Here is a 20,869-nt window from a genome sequence, read left to right on the forward strand (position 1 = left end):
GGTTATAAACTCTAGATCTAACATACGCTTTGAAAGTCAGAGTAGATGTGTGACTCTGCGTAAAAAAGACGTTGTACTGAGTACCCTTCAGATGAGCAGCAGGCAACTGCGTCTTCGAACTTCTGTATTACTTTTGTATATAAATGGATTTCGTCTTAAGTATTTTACTAGACCTGTTCTTTGAATGCAGAGCACTATTTTTCCTGCTGGAATCTACCTTTGAAAAATAAAAGATAAAGTTAAAGTTCCTGGCGTTAATCAATCCGCTTGGGATGCGCCCCCACGTTCACTTCAATTCAGAATCGTTTGAGGTTTACGAACGTGTAACTGGCTTATACAATGAATTACGGGGGCTAGCCGATGTGTCACGTCAGTGTTTTTATCCTCCCAGACAAGTCTGGTACCAATTAATCGACATCGAGGGATGAAAGGCTTGGTGAGCACTAGGGCGGATTCGAACCTCTAACCACTACACCACAGCTGCCTCGCTCCTTTGAAAGATAGGGCGACGAAATTCTTAAAATGAGGACACGACTAAAATATATGACTAATAACTAATAATAAATAACTGTAACATTTATTTCAGTTGTGCCCTCACTTCAAGGAATTTCGTCTCTTTATCTTTCAATGGAAGATTCCAATAGAAAAATTATTGCTTTGCTTTCGAAAAAGAGTGCTAGTAAAGTGTTTAGCTGGGAAAATATCTACATCAAATCACAGCACTTTTTTAGAGATAGCTTCAGGGCGTATTGAGAGCTACGGTGGGTGTATCGGAGTGGTAAGGGGTCGCAGCTTCTTCTGCCCAGTAGGTGGTTCGACATCAACCAAAGCCTGTTAATTCTTTCATCAATAGAGGATAAAGCTCAGAGTGTATGGCGTTAACCGATCCGATTGGGATGCACCAACGAGATCACCTCATTTCAAAATGGTTTGGGGTTCACGAACACGTGTCTGCCCTATACAATGCCTTGCGGTGGGTACCCGATGTGTCAGGTCAGCATTTTCATTCTCCCAAATAAGTTTGGTACCAATTCGTCGAATTCGGTGGGTTGAGGAGCTTGGCTGGCATCAGAGTCGTTTTGAACCATCACTCGATCGAGAAGTCACACCGGAACCTCCTACCGACTATGCTACACCCACCGTTTTCATCAATAAGAGTTTGATAAATCGTTTAGAAGATTTGTGCGAAAATTTAATAAGCTTCACACGATAAATAGGTTGGGCGCTGTAGGTGACTGCATAGCCCGCACCTTCGCTCATGAATGTCTTCGATTGTGGATTAAGTCCGAACGCACTGGCATATCCTAAAGGGATTTGTCAACACCAAGCATACTCGTGTCTCTCTAGATTTTTTTCAACGCTTCTAGGTTCTTTCTGTAGAAGTGTACTGGACACATGGATCCAATCAATAATCAAATGCTAGTAGTCCTACATCTTAAATAATGTAGATCTACTGAGTACAAATTAGGAAAGTTTTTGTTACTTCTCGTATGTCATCCAATGTTCTGTATTATGATAATAATTGACCCATGGATACTCCTTGAACCACTGGTGTCCATCTCATACCGTATACGTGTTGTCCAATTACGTCATATTCTATACAATTTATTTCAGAATATAAAACAATCAGCTTTATTCAGCAACGGCGAGTTTTGTTTAATGCAAATCGGTCTCTTTCTCTATATGATTTTTGAATTTTGAGGAGTAGACTGGCATTATTAGTGATATTCTCGATGATGAATAGAAATGAAAATTTATGCGGCTGCAAGTTCGTCTTGAGCACCGGTGGTGATGAGATGAGCGAATGCCTTGTAGTCGACTTCACCGTTCTCAATTGGAGGTTTTCCCTGGAAAAAAAAATCAAAATAATGAAAATACGAAGTTGAGGAATTTATCGAATCGTAATATACCTTGTACATGGCCTTGACCTCATCCTCATCAAGGGGCTCTCCTCGCTTGTTTTGGAGGATTTTTATCAATTCATCCTCCTTGATCTTTCCACAGTCCTTCTTGTCGAACATTGCGAATGCCCCAACAATAGTGGCTTCAGGATCAGTTCCTTAATCCCAATAATCGTGGATGTTACTACATAGGTCAACAACACCGTTGCTAGCAACGAACCTGTCAATCGCTCTCCGAACAGCGTCAAGAAGACGGTGAAGTTGATTGGTCCAGGGGCTTCCTTGATCATGTCCTCGATTTGTTTTTCGGACGCGATCTGCCCCATTGTGGCGTACAAGTCTTTGAGATCACCCTGAATAAGCTCATTTTTCATTTTCATTTTCATCTACGAAGACAATATTTTTCCGTACTGGTCAATTAGACATATACACACTTACCTTGTCAATAATCCCATCCTTGTTTTGATCCATGATACCGAAGGCTTCCTTGAATTCATTGATGGTTTTCTGATCGAATTGGGCGACTTCAGATCCGGATCTAGCCTTCTTGCTTGACTTCTTCTTGGCTGCCTTCGACTGAAAACGTGGAATATCACGGACAGTTTTGACAGACATGTAAGAGAATAGTTGGAAGAGTTTATGGCTGCTCACCATTCTGGATTGTGTGGTTTGCTACCAAGCGGGAGAGCCTGAAATGAACTATTTACTATGATTATTGATTATCAATTGAGTGACTAGATAAAAAGCATCGTAGTATTGAGAGCAGAGTCAGCGAGCGTTCGAAAAACAGACGATCTCTCTGGGCTGCAGCTAAGCGATTGCTGGAAGCTAATCAATGATGATTTGAACGTGTGCAGAGGGAGAGGAGAGCTTGAGACCGTCCGAGAGGTGGCTGGAGTGCGCTGTAACACCCTCCAATTTTTGCCCGCTGAGATAACCGGAATCCGCAAACATACGGAATCCGCGGCAGCTCCGAACTTCGTCCTTTGGGCAAGTGAACAATCATGAGCATGCGTTTGTACTGTGAAAAGGTTCTCTGTGTCTCTCTTGGGAAGCATTAGCAAGCAAAAAACTGTGGAAAAATCCCCTAGATGAAATACCTAGAATGTACTCCTCTTTTCCTCCTTTAATAGAACTTGGAGATCTGCCTAAGAAATATACTTGCACGTAAACGTATTATAAAACATCGTAGACACTTCGTGAATATTTGACTTGGAGTTTTGGAAAAAGTTGGAATGAATGTTCAGGAAACGTTTATAAAGACAAAAAAAAAATTCTACCTTTTAACTCTAAAGCTAAAGATTTGTTCAATCAGAGGTAGTGAACGATACTATGTAAAAAAAGGAGGATTTGAGCTAAATTTTTCGTATAAGAACTGAGAAAACTTAAATATTAAGATCTGGATCTACGTGACAGGTCGCACTTGAGCGTAAATATGTTCCCGACGTGCTGTCCCTCCAAATGAACAAAAAGCTGATTTTTCTCACATTCCACGGAATGTTCTTTCTAGGAATTTTTTAGTCCGGGGGTGGTATGGGTTATCGAACAAAAGTGTGTAATGTGTACTTGGACTATTGCCAATGTTACGGTTAGAAAAAAACAGGATTACGCTTCTGCTTCCGGAGGAACTAGAGAATTTCGCTCGTTTGTTAAAAAGTCATTTCTTATGCTGGGTGAAAACAAATATCAATGGATTCTGCGTGAAAAGGGCACTTTAGATATTTTTGAACTCCGACGTCTGCTTTTACAACACTTAACTGCTGCTCGAAAATTGTGGAGAACAACAGATTCACTGACCCTCAAAATTAAAAAAGTTTTCTCAAAAATCTTCCCTCTTTCCAGGAATATTTCGAGACGCTGTACTTGAAATACCCGATTTACAATTCACGGATGCTGTTCTTGAACTTTAGCTTAGTATAAATACGAAACCAAGATTAAATTACTGTCACTTGAAGAAAATATTGAAGTCAGAATATACCAAGCTTTAGCATGCCGCTATTGAATGAAATCTGAGGACTTAGGATCTAGTAGTTGCAGTGAGTTATCTCCAATCTAACGGTAAACAGAAACAGAATAACACGTTCTGTAGGACATTTATCAAAGTGGTCGTGGATCGGTGAGATTCTTGTTATCATCCTCGGACCAAAGCGGAGTTTTATCATCGTTCCGGAACTTACAACTTCAGAAAACATTTAAGACTTTTGATCCATTTGATCGCTACTATAAGCTGAATTTGAAGGGAAATATTGAAGATGGAAGGAGCTGAGTGATTTTTTTTATGCTGTAAGAGCTGAAGAGACTTGTAGGAAATTGAAAATCCATATGAACGGGGAAGAGATATGTTTTTTTTTAGATTTTGTTTGGGTCAAGTTCTTGGGGGATGAATTAAAATGTTCTAGAAGGTAGAAACAGAAAAAAAAATTACACAGATCGGATCTCAAAAGATTGCAACCGAGAAAAGCACGCGTGTGATCGCAAAGAGTTATCTTCCAAGAGCTCGCGTAATGACGAGTGAATCGTGACGCAACAAAATCGCAATGATCTATCCGTATGCCGTCGCGCGCGTTGAGGGACCGTAGGCGTCCGAGGGCGGGGCGATGCTGTAAAGTTGTTGAGAATCACAGCTAAAATAGCCTCGGAGCCCCCGTGGTGTAACTGGGATCGGGCCTGCCGCCGCAACTCACTCTCAGCTACTGACAGTCACACAGGATGGTGAGTCTCATTAGCATATCGTTCGATGTATGCTAGGGATTTCAGTTGTAGAAATACGGATGGATATTATTGAAGTAATCTTTGCGTTACCAAAATTACAAACAGTGGCAGTGAAATACGTTACTTTGGTTTACTATTTCTAATTAAATTTTATTAGAGTACAAATACACAACCTTAATTGCAAGGATGAAGCTCTGGTGAAAATTCGGAGGAATTCGCATATGATTCGAATTTCTATCAAAACCTCATAATTACAGTCGAAGGCCGCCAAGAAGAAGTCAAGCAAGAAGGCCAGATCCGGATCGGAGGTCGCTCAATTCGACCAGAAGACCATCAATGAATTCAAAGAAGCCTTCGGTATTATGGATCAAAACAAGGACGGGATCATTGATAAGGTCAGAGGTTGCTGTCAAGTTAATTCATGTCGTTCGTATTATCTCCGATATAGAAAGAGCTGTTCCAAAAATTGAACGACGAGCTTTCAGGGAGATCTCAAGGATCTATACGCTACAATGGGTCAAATCGCCTCTGATAAACAAATCGAGGACATGATCAAGGAAGCTCCTGGACCAATTAACTTCACCGTCTTCTTGACGCTGTTCGGAGAACGATTGACAGGTAAACTGTTGGTTGTATGCATTTCAAGTATGCATTTGTAATTGTCTTTTATTGTATCCAAACAAAAATGTGAGGATTTGAAACCGGTTGCATCCAGGAACTGACCCTGAGGCTACGATTATTGGTGCGTTTGCAATGTTCGACAAGAAGGAGACCGGAAAGCTAAAGGAGGAGGATTTGTTAAAGATACTTCAAAATAAGAGAGGAGAACCTCTCGATGAGGATGAAATCAAGGCCATGTACAAGGTGTGTTCGCAGCTTCGCCATTAATTTTTTTCAGTTCATAACGGCAATATTTTGAGAAGGATCGTTTTGCTATGCTGCTGCAACTATCCGGATGAATTAAATTTAGGGAAAACCTCCAATCGAAAACGGTGAAGTTGACTACAAGGCCTTCGCTCATCTCATCACAACCGGTGCTCAAGACGAACTCGCCGCTGCATGAACTACTGCTGCTCATCACCAGTTCCAGTCGCTGTGGGAGCGACGCAAGCGGGCGCAATGCGACGATGATTCGTCGACAGATCGTTGCGTCAGCTTGCCCTGTAGGGCGCACTCGCGGTCGCATCGCGTTGTTTCGTTTCATTCCGCGCATCTAATCCATAATATCCTGCCCGCCTTTCCGTGCTTCGGATAGTGAAGTATGGCCAGGGTGGTACGGCAACCGTGATAAACCCTTTCATACGGGGTAATTCGTCCGATCGCGACTGCCGTCCACCCAGCCCGACGCGCGATACGGCTGCAGCGCGCCCACTTCCCACGGCTAGTTCCCTCCCTCACAACACCCACACACACACACAACACAAACACAAACAAATACACAAACACACATCCTCTCTTACTTCCATATTCATGTTCGTCCATGTTTTTGTTCATACAAATTTCATGAAATTGTGCAAGATATGTTTTATGTTCGCATTTGTCACTCACACAGATGTATTATAATAAAACAGATCGTAAATCAGTGGAGTTCGCCGATGAAAGTTGTTTGTTCGCCTGCCCATGGTTGAAGTTCGCCGGATGCGAATTTCCAGAAAATAGCTCCCCCTATGGCATAGATTACAGCTGTTGAGTAGAAAATCACGTTCCATTCCGCAACAGTCTGGAAACACATCGTAAAATTTTTGTATTTTAAAGTTACATTGACGACTTCACCGAAACCTACTCCTGATGAAACAATGTATCCAACAATAAGTGGACATAACATGCCAGGTAACGTTGCCAATGTGTTCGATATTCCCATCAAATGTCCAGCAAACTGAAATTGGTCATCGAACACTTATTCAAACATGATGCTGCCGTAATTGATTTTGTACATACTTGTGGAGCAAGATCCAGATGATTCACAGAAAATCCTGCCCAACAAATTCCTCCCAATCCTATGGAAATTGACAGATATGCAACTAGGAATGGTGGCGATGATGTAACGGAAGCCAGTGCCAGGAAAAGTGCTTGACCGGCGAATCCTGAGGGAAAATCGTCACTGTTGGTGTGATGATCTAATTCTTTATCCTTATTTACTGTATTATTAAAATCTTGTTCATCTCTTGAAAGCCCTCACAAAATATACAGCTTCACGATTTTTTTTTCTTCAAAAACCCTCGTAAACATTTTGAATAAGGCGTGTTGAGAACCTTACCTGCTACGCAGAACCGACGCCTTACTGTTAACGTGTCGATGTTACGTTCTTTTCGAAGGTAGTCGGCTAATTGCCCTCCCCACACTAACGTGCAGCCCATCATCAGATACGGTAATCCAGAAACAAAACCGGCCTAAAACGTACATATTTTATACTTCATCAGTCGTCTTCTGTAGTGGAACATGTAATTTTCTCCCTCTTCTGAATATTTTTAATTGCTATATTTTTTTCGAGAATATTGCTTATGTTTTACAGTTGTAGTTTGTTCAACAGTGTTCATTGAAAAGTTATCTGTGCTTCTTAGCACACACTCTCAATCCTCCGCAATTCGCTTCATAGTTCAACGGGTTTGGGTGAACTCATATCCTGTGCCGGAGTGTGTTGAGGAGAATCCTGCATGAACAGAGATTAGACAGTGGATGCATCCACGAGAGCGTAAGAGAGGCGCGCAAATACAACGGTTGCGCAAGTTCCACTCGTCTTCTGTGCAGTTCGCTTAATGTTAGCATTGTTGATGTGTCGACGGGAAAAAGATAAATCGAGAGAAAACATGAGAAAGCTGGGGGTCTTTGAAACCACAAGAAAAATCACCTTCTAAGATCATTGTTGCAAATCAAAAGCGATGCCAAGAAAAAGACAATTAAGACCTGGACTACCTTCTGTAACTCATAATTGACAAGTTCTTTGAGTATACGTGGCAGATTTGTGAGCATCGTATAGAAGCCCCAATTTTGGCAAAAATGCGCCACCATTACTGCCCATACCGGCTTGCTTTTGATCATTTCCATCCAAGGTACGATCTGGAAGAATACGAACATTATTGAGGACAGTGTAGAAAAAAATAGCGGTCATACAAACAAATTAGTAACTACGCTAGGATGGTTTTCGCTTGTTCAAACTCCGACGACGTTTTAATCTCATTCTTCTACCTCCCAATTTTTTGTTAAGTATTTTTGAATATAGTAGATTTAAATTAATCACAGGGCGAGTGTAGTGTAGCGGTTAGAGGTCCCGCTCCCTGCATCTATCGGAGGTTCGGATCCGCCCTAGTGCTCACCAAGCCTTTCATCCCTCCGTGGTTCATAAATTGGTACCAGACTTGTCTGGGAGGATAAGAACACTGACTTGGCACATCGGCTAGCCACCGCAAGTCAATGTATAGGCCAGTTACACTTTCGTAAGCCTCAAACGATTTTGAATTAAAGTGAACGTGGAGGCGCATCCCAAGCGGATTGATTAACGCCAGAATCTTTATCCTTTATCCTTTAAACTAATCACACAAAGAAGCTAACGAGAAGAGTTTTGCGACTTCTAAGAGTCACAGTTGTTTTTTCATATCCAAATCGTCATATCAAACTCGAATTTTCAGATCTGAATATGCGGCAGCACTTGAAGTCCTCCTTGATTCTGTTGCATCTATCATTCACTCCGAACTGATACACACACATAGTTCTACGCTTTGTTAATGCTGTTCTGGACTACATAGAGCCGAAACGAAAGAGAGAGTTAACAATTTTTAAATTTTCAGAAACTTGATGAAAACTGAACTGAAACTGAACTTGATGTTACCTATACGAGCTTTAAGATTATTTCGACTCGTTCCAAGAATTTCACTTATTTGTTTGATTCTATTGTCAAATAATCGAATTTCTAATTAGATACTTCGAGAGAAAAGGTGTATCCGTATGAAAATCGGTTCTCACTGCAAAGGAACACGAAATAAGTATCAAATTTGAAAATATTTAATATCACACATGTTGCATATGTCAGGATGGAAATATTTTGTAACAGTCCGACACAATATATAAACATAATAGGTTTTTCTTTAGGTATTGATCTTGAAGATGCAGAAAAAATTTCCGTCGTTCCTAGCGACTTGAGTAACTTCTAATGTTGTTATTTGCAAAGATTTTGTTGGTCAAAAGAACTTTTCAAAATTTGCATTATTACATGTATTTTTGAAAATCGTAGAGCCTTTCAGCAGATCTTTTCGTAATCCAACATTTTGGAAGTGATGTACCTTCATTTCTAATATATTTCTTCGACGAAACAATGAGATCTGCAATATAGAGTTATGCAAACACTCGGATTTTACATTTTATAGGAAAATTCGTCATGTCGCATGCAATGCAGAAGATATCCTGGAAGTAGTTCCACATTTGGAATATTCTATGCACATGCTTCTACGCAATTATTGATTAGAAACGTCGAGGCTCTAACCTCCCAGTATCCCGTTTCTTTACCATATCCACTATAAAGAGGCCGTTCTGCTGTTAATCAACGTTCGAGCAAAGACTGGAGATGATTTACGGTGGCAGGATGTTTATTCGTTCTATTCGGACACTACGGACGACTCGAACTCGTAAGGTAAATCCTCACAGTCAATGAGAGCATCCAAGAAGAACACAATCAATTTCACTTGCTCAAACACGTGTTGTAAATCCCTGACACCAAATACAAACAGAATGGTTTAAAATCGAGTCAAACGATGGTATTTCTCACATATGTTTCCTCAACAGTGGACGAGGGAAGAGAGAGGGAGCAGTTGTGCATTGCTATCCAGTGTAACACAACGTTAGCACCAAATGCAACCAGGGATACGAATCGTTCGGTGGGGGGTCTACGTGGAACACATAGTGGAAGTGATCATGTTGTCCGAGAAAAAAATCTGTTAAAAACGTACGTAATGAGTGTGGCTGACTGCATCACGTTGTAGTAATGTTAGTTCTTCAGTGGTGATATGTGGATCAGTTGCTGGAAAATCGCTGACACGTCTGGCCCAAATTAAACACCAAAGAAGTCCAACGAGACCTGCAATTCAGCGATATTTCGACCAATTTAATTAGTCAAACTATACAACAAACTGATATAAAACGTACGTAAAAGAAGTTAATGGAATTTAATAGTAGAATAAGAATAAGACTGTAAAAATGAAACATTAATAGGAGAGGTTTCATGTTTTCTCCTCATATGTACATATGTTATTAGAAGTAGCTCTTCTCGTCGGATGTGAATACAAGTTCCTCCGAAAAAAAAAACGAAAACGAAAAGCAGCACATAAAGCCATTGTCGCGTGAATAAATCGAAACAATGCAGAGTATCTATTTTCTGAGAGATATTTTTTTTTCAATAAAAAAATATTTGTGTGTATTCCTGCTCTTTTGGTGGTCACACATGTAGAAGTAATTCGGAAATGAAGAAAATATCCGAAAGTACATACTTTCCGAGTTCCAAGATTTTACGTTTCTGATTACACAGCAAAGATATTCATGCGTTGGCATTCATGCACAACCACAACTCATTTTAATCAAAAATAATAATTGGCGATTTTAGTGAATAGAACAACAACCCAAAAAGTATTATTACATTTTCTCTTCTCCATTTTTTAACTTTGAAAATCTCAAATTGATTTAAAACAGACCTAACCTCAGCTACAGTTTCCTTATTATTAACCAACTTAAGCAATCATACATGAATTTTTTTTAAGAAATAACGAAGCACGAAGCTATGTGGATACTGAGAAATTACATCAGTATTGCCTACGTTCCTCACTCTTTAAAGGCATCACTCCACCAATCTGAGGTGGTACGGATTTCAGATGGAGTATTTTTATAAGGGATAGTAGACTATGGAGAGAAGGGGTGATTCCGTCCATTTCTTCCTAATTTCCGTAAAAAACGGCCCGGAAGATACGGCTTCGGGCGTTCTGGCGCACTATTTTCTAGAAGGAGTTCGAATGGAGCGCGCCAGCCTTGTGCACGTGCTGTATGTTCCGCGCCGTTTTTTTACGGCAATTAGGAAGAAATGGACGGAATCACTCCACTCTCCATAATCTACTAACCCGTATACGAATACTCCACCTGAAATCCGTACCACCTCAGATTCATGAGGTGATGCCTTTAATTTTTTTCACTTCAAGTTCACTTGGAAAAAATACTTGAATAAAGAGTAATCCGGCAAAGTTTAAACTGTGCTAATCCACGAAATTCTTCACACTGACCCTTTCTAATTTATATATGAGATATGTATATTTACATTTTTTGCAGTACTTTTTATCTAGTACCGACCTTCTTCCAAAAGCTTCTGTTTATCCAGCATGCACCAACTTATTCCAGAGAATGTTTAGAAACAAAAACACACCAAAGAAGTAGAAGATGAACGGCCATCCGAGTGTTTGTCCAATGACAGCTGATAGAGGCATCGAAATGACGGTACCAAAGTAAGATCCGGAAAAAGCAAATGTCGCCAATTTTGTCTTCTCTAGAACTGGTGCCCAATGACTCCACATCACATGCATAGCCGGATAGGTAACACCCTGAAATTAGTGAAAGGTCTGGTAATGAGACGGATAGGAGTATATGGAAAAAAAAACAGTGGAAATAATACAGACATAACCACAAAAATTCCACCATCAGAAAAAATTACTCAAACCTCAAACAATCCCTCTGCAAATCGCGCGAATACAAGAACACCGTATCCAATTTTTGCCAATGGCGGAGTAAGCAGTGTAAAAACGGCAGTTCCTAGAAAAAAAAAACGAATATTTGCAGTTTTATGCTGTAACCGAATGCTCGACTATTGGAAGCGGAGTACTCACCGAAAATTCCACAAAGAAACACATTCTTGCCACCGTAGTTATGTGCAAGAAAGCCACCAGGTATCTTAACATTAAGATTTGAGGAATTTGTTAGAATTTGTCTCAGTAGTATCGGCATCAAAATGCGCAAAAAAAATACCTGTGTAAGAATATATCCATAGAAAAATGAACCCAACACTACACCTTGTGTTACTGTTGACCATTCTCGAAATTCGCCTTCAATCTGTAAACTATAACCGATCCAAACACACCTAGTTATATTAAATTACATGTCTTTAATACACATCTCTTAAAATCTCAACCTTTTAATCTCCAAGTCCTCTCCTCTTGAAACCTTCATATTGGGAACTGCATTTATAATATTTTTCTTCTCATGCCAACGAAGTTTTGATGAAACTTCATTATTGCCCTGACGTTTTGACAGCTTCGCCTTCATCAAAGCCTTGAAAATAGTTCGAGATCTTTGAGGCTATGCATATCCCATCAAACTCCTCTCCTCTTGCCGAGACTCAATATTCTTTTAAATCCCTTAACATGCAGTTCCTTAACACTATTCAGACATCAATACTTAAGGATACTGCACAGCGTGTAGATCTCATTGGCCCTGGGTGACAACCTGCAAGAATGCGGTTGTACACCAGCTCCGCAGGTCGGTGAGACTGATCAGTTTGTTTTCCTTTTGGACTCAAAACGATATCGAAGCTTGGCAAGGAGAGAGAAGGAGTTCGATGGGATATGCATAGCCTCAAAGATCTCGAACCATTTTCAGACCTGTGATAAAGACGAGGTTGTCGAAACGTGAGACCAACAATAAAGTTTAACCAAAACCTTGGTAGCAAAACAAGACAACATAAATACATCTTGTAAATGTTTGCAAAATTCTCAGACTTCATTTATAGATATTAACGTATTTTGCTCTAAACTTTTCTTGCAAAACAAACATCTCCGTAATAAAAAACACGTTAACACAAATTTAATATTGATATAATATTGACTGGTAAGAGGTTCCGATGTTTTCTTTTTCATCTGAAATTACAAGGTGCAAAATTGAGAAGAAAATTCGTTCGAAAAATCATGGCATAACTAGAACCATAGATCTTCGTTTCGCAAAAATTCCACTAAAAAAAAACTGATTTATGAAGGCTATTTTCCAGATCGTAATAAATACTAGTCCTCCTATCACTTCAGACTTATCGATCTACCACTATTAAATCATATCTTACAAAGCCATACGGATGAACAATCCCTCAAGGCTCTTTTCCTTTGCTAGCATCCCCTTCGCTTTCAATATACATCGTTCTTCAGGCCTTCTAATGTATTTTCGCTTCCATTAGCCATTAGGCCTCAGGATACACGTTCTCTTGCAGCACGAACGATCATTTCGAATTCCCCAATGACGATAAGTAAGCGAATTCAAAGCATCACTACACGATTTCGCATTAACTACAACGCTCTCTTCACTTTCCATGACAACTATTGTGAATTTCGTCGGGATTCCGCATTTGATATGAGCTGACTACCAACGACATCGATGAGAATAGCCTCCTCTTTCAAGAGTGAAGACGATTCTGGGCATAAAAACAAACAACAGGATGAACGTTGGTCTCGTGCCACACATTACGATTTCATGTCCATAGTAGTTAGCAGAAATTGAAGTCAAACAATTCAACTTGTAGTACATAATTGTAGCAGGAGTACGGTATTGTATTAAGTTTAGTAGTTCGATTAAGAGAAGAAACTTGAAATATTGTCGGTGAAACATTTTCCAACGTTACAGTATTTAATATTCACCATTTTCCGTTCACACACAATATAGAAATTTCCACAAAAATTGTTCGCTTGCAACGATACCGATATTGTACGGTAGCATTATTAGAAGTTACAAAAATTAACTATGTTTATGCATGTCATGCTCAATTTTTTATTTGATAAAAAAAACGACGCTAATATGTGGAGCCCCTAATATTTATTGCCTGAAGAGGAGCAAAAAAAAAAACACGAGCACGTCGCTCGAACCGTCTTAAATGAGGTTAAGCCCGCAGAAGCAGTTAGTGAACATTTCGTTTCAGTCCATATTCTATTCCAACAGAAGGTGATTACTAACGAGCCACACTTTTTACGACGTTTCCAGGAAAAATGTTCAGTTCGTCGTTGCGCTGAACTTTCTACACGAAAAACATCAGTTCACATAACATTCAATTGGAAAGCTTCTAATACCATTTCAGAGGCAATTTACCCTCACGGATATAACCAGTGGAAGCGTTTCTGTTAAACAGGAATTTGATCCAGAAATCACCCTATCTCTAAAACACAGAAATTTACATGTGGGTTTTTTTTTAATTTAGGATTAAAAGAGCCGTGATTCAATAGGATCGGATGGTCGTAGGTTGGATGAGTAACCGCATGTGACGTTAAAAATATGAATTCATGCAAACGTCTACGTCATTCGCGCATTCATGCGTGTCAGGATATGTATGTGCGTCTATGTATACTCGATCATGTCCAAAAATAGATACACAGATTATGTCCACGCATGAACACTCTCTACATGTTTATTGCGCTGGAGCTTATGTGTTTTGAACTGCACATACGAAAGAGTGGATTAGAAGTGCTGGAGTTTTTAGGAGGGTAGACATATGGGAGAAATACTTGCACGAATTCCAGATATTTATTTAAAAGAGAAATATTAATATTTGATGACAGTCATGGGACCTAGTCGATAGGCTAGAATTTTGGCAGGTAGTCATAAAAATTCGGGTGATATTGAAGGACATGTCATGGTGAATGTGAACAAATATGATACTCTGCGCTAGAAAAGTTAGCAAAATCAGGTGTGTTTCTTTTTTTGTGGATAGCTGAGACGACGGATTGTTCAGCAAGGATTAAGAACCCTAAAATGGAGTGGGCTCGGCGTGAAAACTCAGAAAAAGGCAGAAAGTAGAACGTTTAAAATAACAACTACTGGTTTCAAGCGGGGCTGTTTTTGTGCACGGAAAAATAGTAAACTATGGTTTCATCGCTTTGACGAAAATCTGGATTGTTTTTTGACTAGTTCAACTTCCTGATATTAGAGACGAATGATGAATTAGTAAGAGTGAAATAAATCGATGAATAAAAATTCATTAGACCGTTGAATAGTTGAATAATAATTGATATTCTTAAATTCTAACGGCAACAACCAAACGAAGTCGTCAGAGTTTTTTCTGACGAGATTACACTGTGTGATAGATAAGAATTGTGCCGAAAATAGTATCTTTCCCCCGAATGACCCTCCATTTTCCCTCGATCCCCCCCCAATCCCACATCTTCCATTTAATCCGTCATTATGTCTGCCGCTCTCAATGCGATGCCTCCCTCCAGACGTAGATAACATTGCCGAAGCAGAGTAAATTGACTCTCGATATCGAGCTGCCATAGTGGCGGCCGACTGACTCGATTATGCTTATTGCCAGACGGATTTGTAGCATGTTCGGTTAGCTCTCAAAATATGACTACTTCACTCTCTAGAGCATTTTTTTAAATTGACTTATGACTGGATTCGATTGTAATAAAAACGAGGAAAGCGCCAAGAGAATGAAAGAAAGAAAAATCCAAATGAAGACAACTTAATCCCGGCTGATAACATATTTTTGCATTTTAGCCTGATGTCAAATACGCTAAAATCCCATTAAACAAACCCTACAAGAAAAAATATGTCATCCACTCCTTTCGGAGGCTTACCGACATCATTCCAGACATCATTGCATGCATGTCTGCGTTCTGAAAACATCGTCATCGAGGTGTTTCCAAAAAAAAAAACGAAAACTATGCACTTGCATTCAAAACTCACATGGAAAGCTACAAATCCGTGCAAAATGGAATCAGCTGCAGAGTACAGCTAATTGATTCCGTCATTTGCAATAAATTTCTCGGTGAATAGTGAACAAATGTACATGGATACAATTATTTTTTTAAAGCATAATAATTTCAGCAAAGCTCAAATCTCTTCGGAATGTGCACAACAATTTTATTTGAATTTAAACGAGTTTTTCACATTTTTTTATTGTTTCATTAATTAATTTCAAGAAATGTAATTGATCATTGTACGTAATTCCGTTGTACGTAATTCCTACTTGTGTTATGAATGCTCCTTGGGTTTTTTGTTATATTTTTCAAAATTTACTGAATACTTTTTGTCTTATTTAGTAAGTGCATCGTTATGTACACAAATACGTGTACATATATATGTTTTATACTCATTACGCTCAAATATGTTCTAAACGATGATTTAATATATTTGGGTTATGTTGGTCGTCCAAACCCAGTTATGTAGATAAATAGACCAATGTCAAGCGTTCTGGATTGAGATAGTAGATGACATAAGAGCATTCTTCACTTTCTGGAGTAGGACAGCGACATATTTGAAGTGTTATCCGCCACGTAAAGGACTGCCCCAGGCTATAAGTCTGGCGATTTTTCTTAATGTTCTGGCTGAGAGAAATGTGTTTTCTTTTTTTGTGTATCGTTGTGTATGTGAATAAATAAACAAATAAATACCTCTAAAATTTACTCAATAAAATTGCATCAAAAATCGTCTACAAAAAAATTTGGCGTTTCAGCTACAAAATTTTCTACTGCCTATACTTTATTGCATGGGACGAATCCTCAGATATTTATATATCCATGACTGTTCGCAACAACTATTGCCACGAGGAATTGTCCATCTAAGGATTCCGGAATTGATAGTATGGATGAAAGAAAACACTAAGAGATTTGTTGATGTATGTACTCTCTCCTCAGCGAAAAAGACAGCAATAACCACTTAACAACAAGAATAGGTGATACATATACTTCAATTTCTCTATAAATATTCAAATATAATAAACCGTAGTAATCACAAAAATAATAAATCTGCTAATATATTCGATATAACAGAAAAAAACTCCTGGATCAACTTTTTGATCGACAAAATCCATCAAACATTCAATATCTGTTTTAGTTGATCTCAATCGATAGAAGAGAATTTATTTGCCGTGTTTGCACACATCAGCAGACGTTTTCATCCATTTTTCCCCCTAAATATTCCTTAGTATCCCAAATTGTAATCGTTATCTCCTTTCCTGCTCAAAATTCTCATAAAGTACAGCGCAAGCAGCCAACGGGCTTATTAATTGCGTAGCGAGCGGCTATAGAAAAACCGATTTATCCAGCAGCGGTTGTGGATTTTCACTGTCTTAACATTCACACGACCAATCCAGAATTTTGAAAAAGATCCAGAAAACCTAAGGCTAAAACATATAAGTCACTAGTGCTTACTTAATTGTTATAATGAGCTTATTTTTGTTTCATTTTGCACATCTATGGGTTTTTTTAAATACGTAAATAATAGTTTGTGAAAGGATCTTATCATAGGATGTTATTTCCTTAACAGCACAACAAGGATCATCACAAATTACCTAGAGTTTTTAGGAAAAAAAGAGGAATTATCAGGGCAATTCAATGAGTAGTAAGTAGTATTTTTCATTTTTAACCACAATTTCATTGTAAAGTATAACTCACATGTACGTTGGTTCCATTGATTTGTTTATTTGTTCCGGTAGTCATTTCAACAATAGCTACGCTTAAATTCGCCCGCATCGCATAAATATTGGCAAATCCAAGCAACGCCAACGCTGCAACAAAATGACGTCGAGCTAAACGCCATTTTGGTGGTCCGAGATCTGAAATTAAATGATATTCATCATATTAATATCATGCAATATGATTAACTAATCTGTAAATATCATCCAGCATAGCTGATATATTATATCCCTCACGATTAATAATTTCACGTGTATTTCCCGGCAACCAAATGACTAATTGGCTTATCGCTGTGCTTTTTCCGCTCGAAACTCGTTCAAAACACGATAGTCACCTAGGGAACTCGTTAGAAAAAAACTAGTGTTTCTTACTTGAAGAAATCATTGAAGCCGCATAATAAGATAGTTTTAAATGTAATTACGGGGAATTACTCACATTCCTCTTCATTTTCATCTGTTTTCAATCTACGATACATACGAATACGTGGATAAGACGGGGAAGGACATTGAGTGGGATGTTTGCGCGACCGCTACGCAGCCGGTACGCGTGACATAGTTATGAACAGTACGCATCGATATACGTTATCGTGGATGTGTGGACGTTGGTGGTTCATCTTCTCTTTTCTTCCCCACGCTTATCTGATTATCTCTTTTCTGATTTGATACGAATGTAAACACTGGAGAACTAAATCGGAAACTGTTTATGTTGTTGTTAATTAGGATGGTATTGATGATAATGAATCGTGATTGTTCGAATTTCAGTATGATGTGATTTATTCATCGTATCCTAGCCTTATCCACCTGCATCCTTCATTATATCCACATTGATTAGATCTAATTAGGGGTTTTGTTCGGTCTATAACTACGGCAAAAGAAGACTTAAAGCTATTGATTGCATAAATTATGTTATTGTGATATTATAAGGCGAGTATCTATGATTATCTTGATAATATCTTCCAGAAAAAGGATTTTTTTCGTTTCCGAAGAACGATTGACATAGCGATAAGCATGCAGCGATGATTCAACTACAGTTGGATCAAAATGATCCGAATTTGCGATAAGTTGCGTAGGCGTTGGCGCTCGTAGCGGGTTCACGTCATTTCGGCACCACTGTAACTGCACTATGTACTTTTAGACGAAGAAAAAAACCTACCCTAACAACACTAATAACATCCAAAAGTGGATTATTAAAAACTATTCAAAATCCATGCTTGCGTGTTATTTGTTTTGCTTGTAATATTCAGGATGTAAGTCCAGCTATTTTAAATGATTTTTGCGACTTATTTTTCTCGTAATCTATTGCTCAAACATCGATTTTTTAGATCTTAAATTTGGTTATTATCGATATCCTTCTTACACTTCTTGTCAGCTTCAATTTCTTAAAAATTTTCAACATACGTACGTATATTTAGTTCATTGCTAATGTGATTCATCTTTGTTTTGTTATCTTTCTCTAGAATAATTACATAAAAAGAAAAAAGAACCTGGATCTACTCTTTCTTCCTTGAAACTCTTGCATTTTTAACATTTTTATGCATGGTAAATGTTGAAAATGTACTTTTATAAGCTATGAGTTAAATACGACATCATTACAAATTTTTTAAAAGAACTTCATAATTATTCATTATTTCATTATTATTATTATTATTATTATTATTACTATTATTATTATTATTATTATTATTATTATTATTATTATTATTATTATTATTATTATTATTGTTATTATTATTATTATTATTATTATTATTATTATTATTATTATTATTATTATTATTATTATTATTATTATTATTATTATCTGTTTTGACTCTTCACCCTCTCTTGACATAGTTTCAATTATGTTTCAATTATTATTTATCTATGTATGTATTGCTTAAATTCTCTAAATTTTAACGGGATTAGAAAGAGGTGTTTCACTGCTGGAAATTGAAATGGCTCTTTTTCTTTTCTGGCATTCTCGCATGTTATTTCCGTTGAGGTCTATTGATTTTGAGGACACAGATAAAATTTCGATGAAAAAGAGCTGAGAACAAATCCATTACTTCTTTCACAAAGAGCAATTATAGATGGAAGGTAGTAAAGCTTAGAATTCTACTATTTACTATTATTCAAATCATCTATAACTATTTACTATCACAATCATTTTGAGCTATTTTCGAAACAATTCCGTGAATTTTCCCGGAGTTCCATATCTACAAGATGTCGAAAGTGTATTAATTAAATTCTTAGATAGAATTGATTGTGTTTCTATATTTTGACTTACATTTTTCCTCATTTCTTCTTCAAAATCCAGAGATTTCCTCGAAATCTCTATTATGAATCACTAATCCTAACGTGGAAATATTTGCTTCCTTTGTTTACTCGTCTTCAAAATGAAAATCAATCTTGAAAATGCCCTAAGCCAGTTTTGGATTTCAACCCACACACATGGAATTACGCGCATCTCATTCACTCTCTTCCTCTTCCTCTCTCTCTCTCTCTTTCTCTCTCTCTCCCTGAGCATACATACACATATATAAAGCCCAAATCGTTGTGTCCGTGATTTTAATGGATGTGGTGCATTGTGCTCCGTGCGAAATATGACCATGGTGTGCCAAATTTGCCTAGAATGATGTCATGCTGTTGTAAGAATCGAGTAAATAATAACATGGATTGTGTGAAAGGAGGACGGAACGCCTCATATGGCTGGTGAATTCGTTTGCTTTGTAATTCTATACGATTGCGAGAAGAAAAAAACATCAACAAATAGCATCTAGTGATAGCCGTTAAAGGAATAGTGTGAATAATGTAAGATGATGAATACTGTAGGGAAATATTTTTGTTTGGACATTTAATGCATATATCTTAAAGAGAAATTCTATAATAAATAATTTTATCCCGAATAATTCGGCGCTTTATGCCGCTTTCTTTGACGAATGTAGGTGAAATGCTAGCGCTTTAAGGGTTATAAATTGGATTTATTATTTTTATGATTTCATTATTATTGAATAGAAATTGGTTATCACGTAAACATGACGTGCACATGATGTCATAGTGCTCTTCGGACGGACGGCAACAGAATAAGAATAATGGATATAGGACGAACATAAATCCCATAGTCGTACATTAGAGATTCTGTAGCACACACACACTTCAATGCACAGATAGTGATTTATTCTAAGGAATTTTCTTCCCGAACAGCTCTTCTTCCTCATAAATTAATTACGTGTAATAAGAGATATCCCTTCAATTTAATTTTTCTTTCATATCTCCTTTACGTGGATAATTTAATAAAAGAAAAGACCTTCTCCCCGATAAGGCTATTCATGAGAAATGCTACAATTTGCAAAAATTCTGCAATGTGAATGTAGAATTCCACTGACGACATCTCAAAAAGCTGGAAGAAAAAAAAAACAAACCTTGGTTTGTACTCTGGAAAACTAACGTAATCTCGTGCAAATCTTTTACTAGATTCGATAGAAAGCGCCAAACTTTTCGATGGAAGAGAAATTCGATAGGAAGCCGCTTAGAAGTCATCATTGACAGGTTTACATCTATTTAATATGTGGAAAGGACGTTATGCATTACACTACCGTAACCACACTATATTTCTATGTCTCTAATCGTCTGGTCGCTTTTCGTACGACACTCACCGGTCTCGTCGACGGTCGTACCGTAGGACTGAGATCTGGAGAGCGACATATGGCAGATGACGACGGTGACAACGACGACAACGTTGATGGGCCTAGTGCATGATGTCGACTACGTCGCCGCAAGCGGGGCTCTCAGGGCGGGCACATCGATCCCTCATGCCTCCACCAGCACCTCACACACTCGCCGTTCATACTAGCCATACGGCAAT

The 20,869-nt window shown here is 38.2% G+C and overlaps 3 protein-coding genes across 8 annotated transcripts; 1 reads left to right on the top strand and 2 right to left on the bottom strand.

Moving 5' to 3' along the window:
* Positions 1-1,754: 1,754 nt before the first annotated feature.
* RB195_025670 (uncharacterized protein) lies at positions 1,755-2,959 on the bottom strand (the record flags this gene model as incomplete). Of its 2 annotated transcripts, none has more annotated exons than XM_013450225.2 (5): positions 1,755-1,847; positions 1,911-2,059; positions 2,122-2,254; positions 2,340-2,477; positions 2,858-2,959. In XM_013450225.2, the coding sequence occupies 5 exons, from the start codon at positions 2,957-2,959 to the stop codon at positions 1,755-1,757; spliced, it is 615 nt and encodes a 204-aa protein (XP_013305679.2). The 2 variants fall into 2 exon arrangements, with proteins under 2 accessions (XP_013305679.2, XP_064069790.1); XM_064213909.1 differs by lacking the exon at positions 2,858-2,959 and adding an exon at positions 2,553-2,555.
* Positions 2,960-4,610: 1,651 nt separating this feature from the next.
* On the top strand, positions 4,611-5,676 carry RB195_025671 (uncharacterized protein; the record flags this gene model as incomplete). Of its 2 annotated transcripts, none has more annotated exons than XM_064213910.1 (5): positions 4,611-4,640; positions 4,871-5,008; positions 5,099-5,231; positions 5,329-5,477; positions 5,584-5,676. In XM_064213910.1, the coding sequence occupies 5 exons, from the start codon at positions 4,611-4,613 to the stop codon at positions 5,674-5,676; spliced, it is 543 nt and encodes a 180-aa protein (XP_064069791.1). The 2 variants fall into 2 exon arrangements, with proteins under 2 accessions (XP_064069791.1, XP_013305680.1); XM_013450226.1 differs by having other exon boundaries at positions 4,611-4,613.
* Positions 5,677-6,192: 516 nt separating this feature from the next.
* Positions 6,193-20,709, bottom strand: RB195_025672 (uncharacterized protein; the record flags this gene model as incomplete). 4 transcript variants are annotated; one of them, XM_064213911.1, is made up of 13 exons in its annotated part: positions 6,193-6,333; positions 6,397-6,489; positions 6,552-6,697; positions 6,871-7,003; positions 7,527-7,670; positions 9,554-9,681; positions 11,011-11,185; positions 11,302-11,393; positions 11,468-11,531; positions 11,607-11,690; positions 17,006-17,166; positions 20,427-20,561; positions 20,661-20,709. In XM_064213911.1, 13 exons carry the CDS (start codon positions 20,707-20,709, stop codon positions 6,193-6,195), a joined length of 1,545 nt encoding a protein of 514 aa, XP_064069793.1. The 4 variants fall into 4 exon arrangements, with proteins under 4 accessions (XP_064069793.1, XP_064069792.1, XP_064069794.1 ...); XM_064213913.1 differs by lacking the exon at positions 20,427-20,561; XM_064213912.1 differs by lacking the exon at positions 20,661-20,709 and having other exon boundaries at positions 20,427-20,547.
* Positions 20,710-20,869: the final 160 nt, after the last annotated feature.

Source organism: Necator americanus, chromosome X (genome assembly GCF_031761385.1).
Source record: "Necator americanus strain Aroian chromosome X, whole genome shotgun sequence".
Taxonomy (NCBI): Eukaryota; Metazoa; Nematoda; class Chromadorea; order Rhabditida; family Ancylostomatidae; genus Necator; species Necator americanus.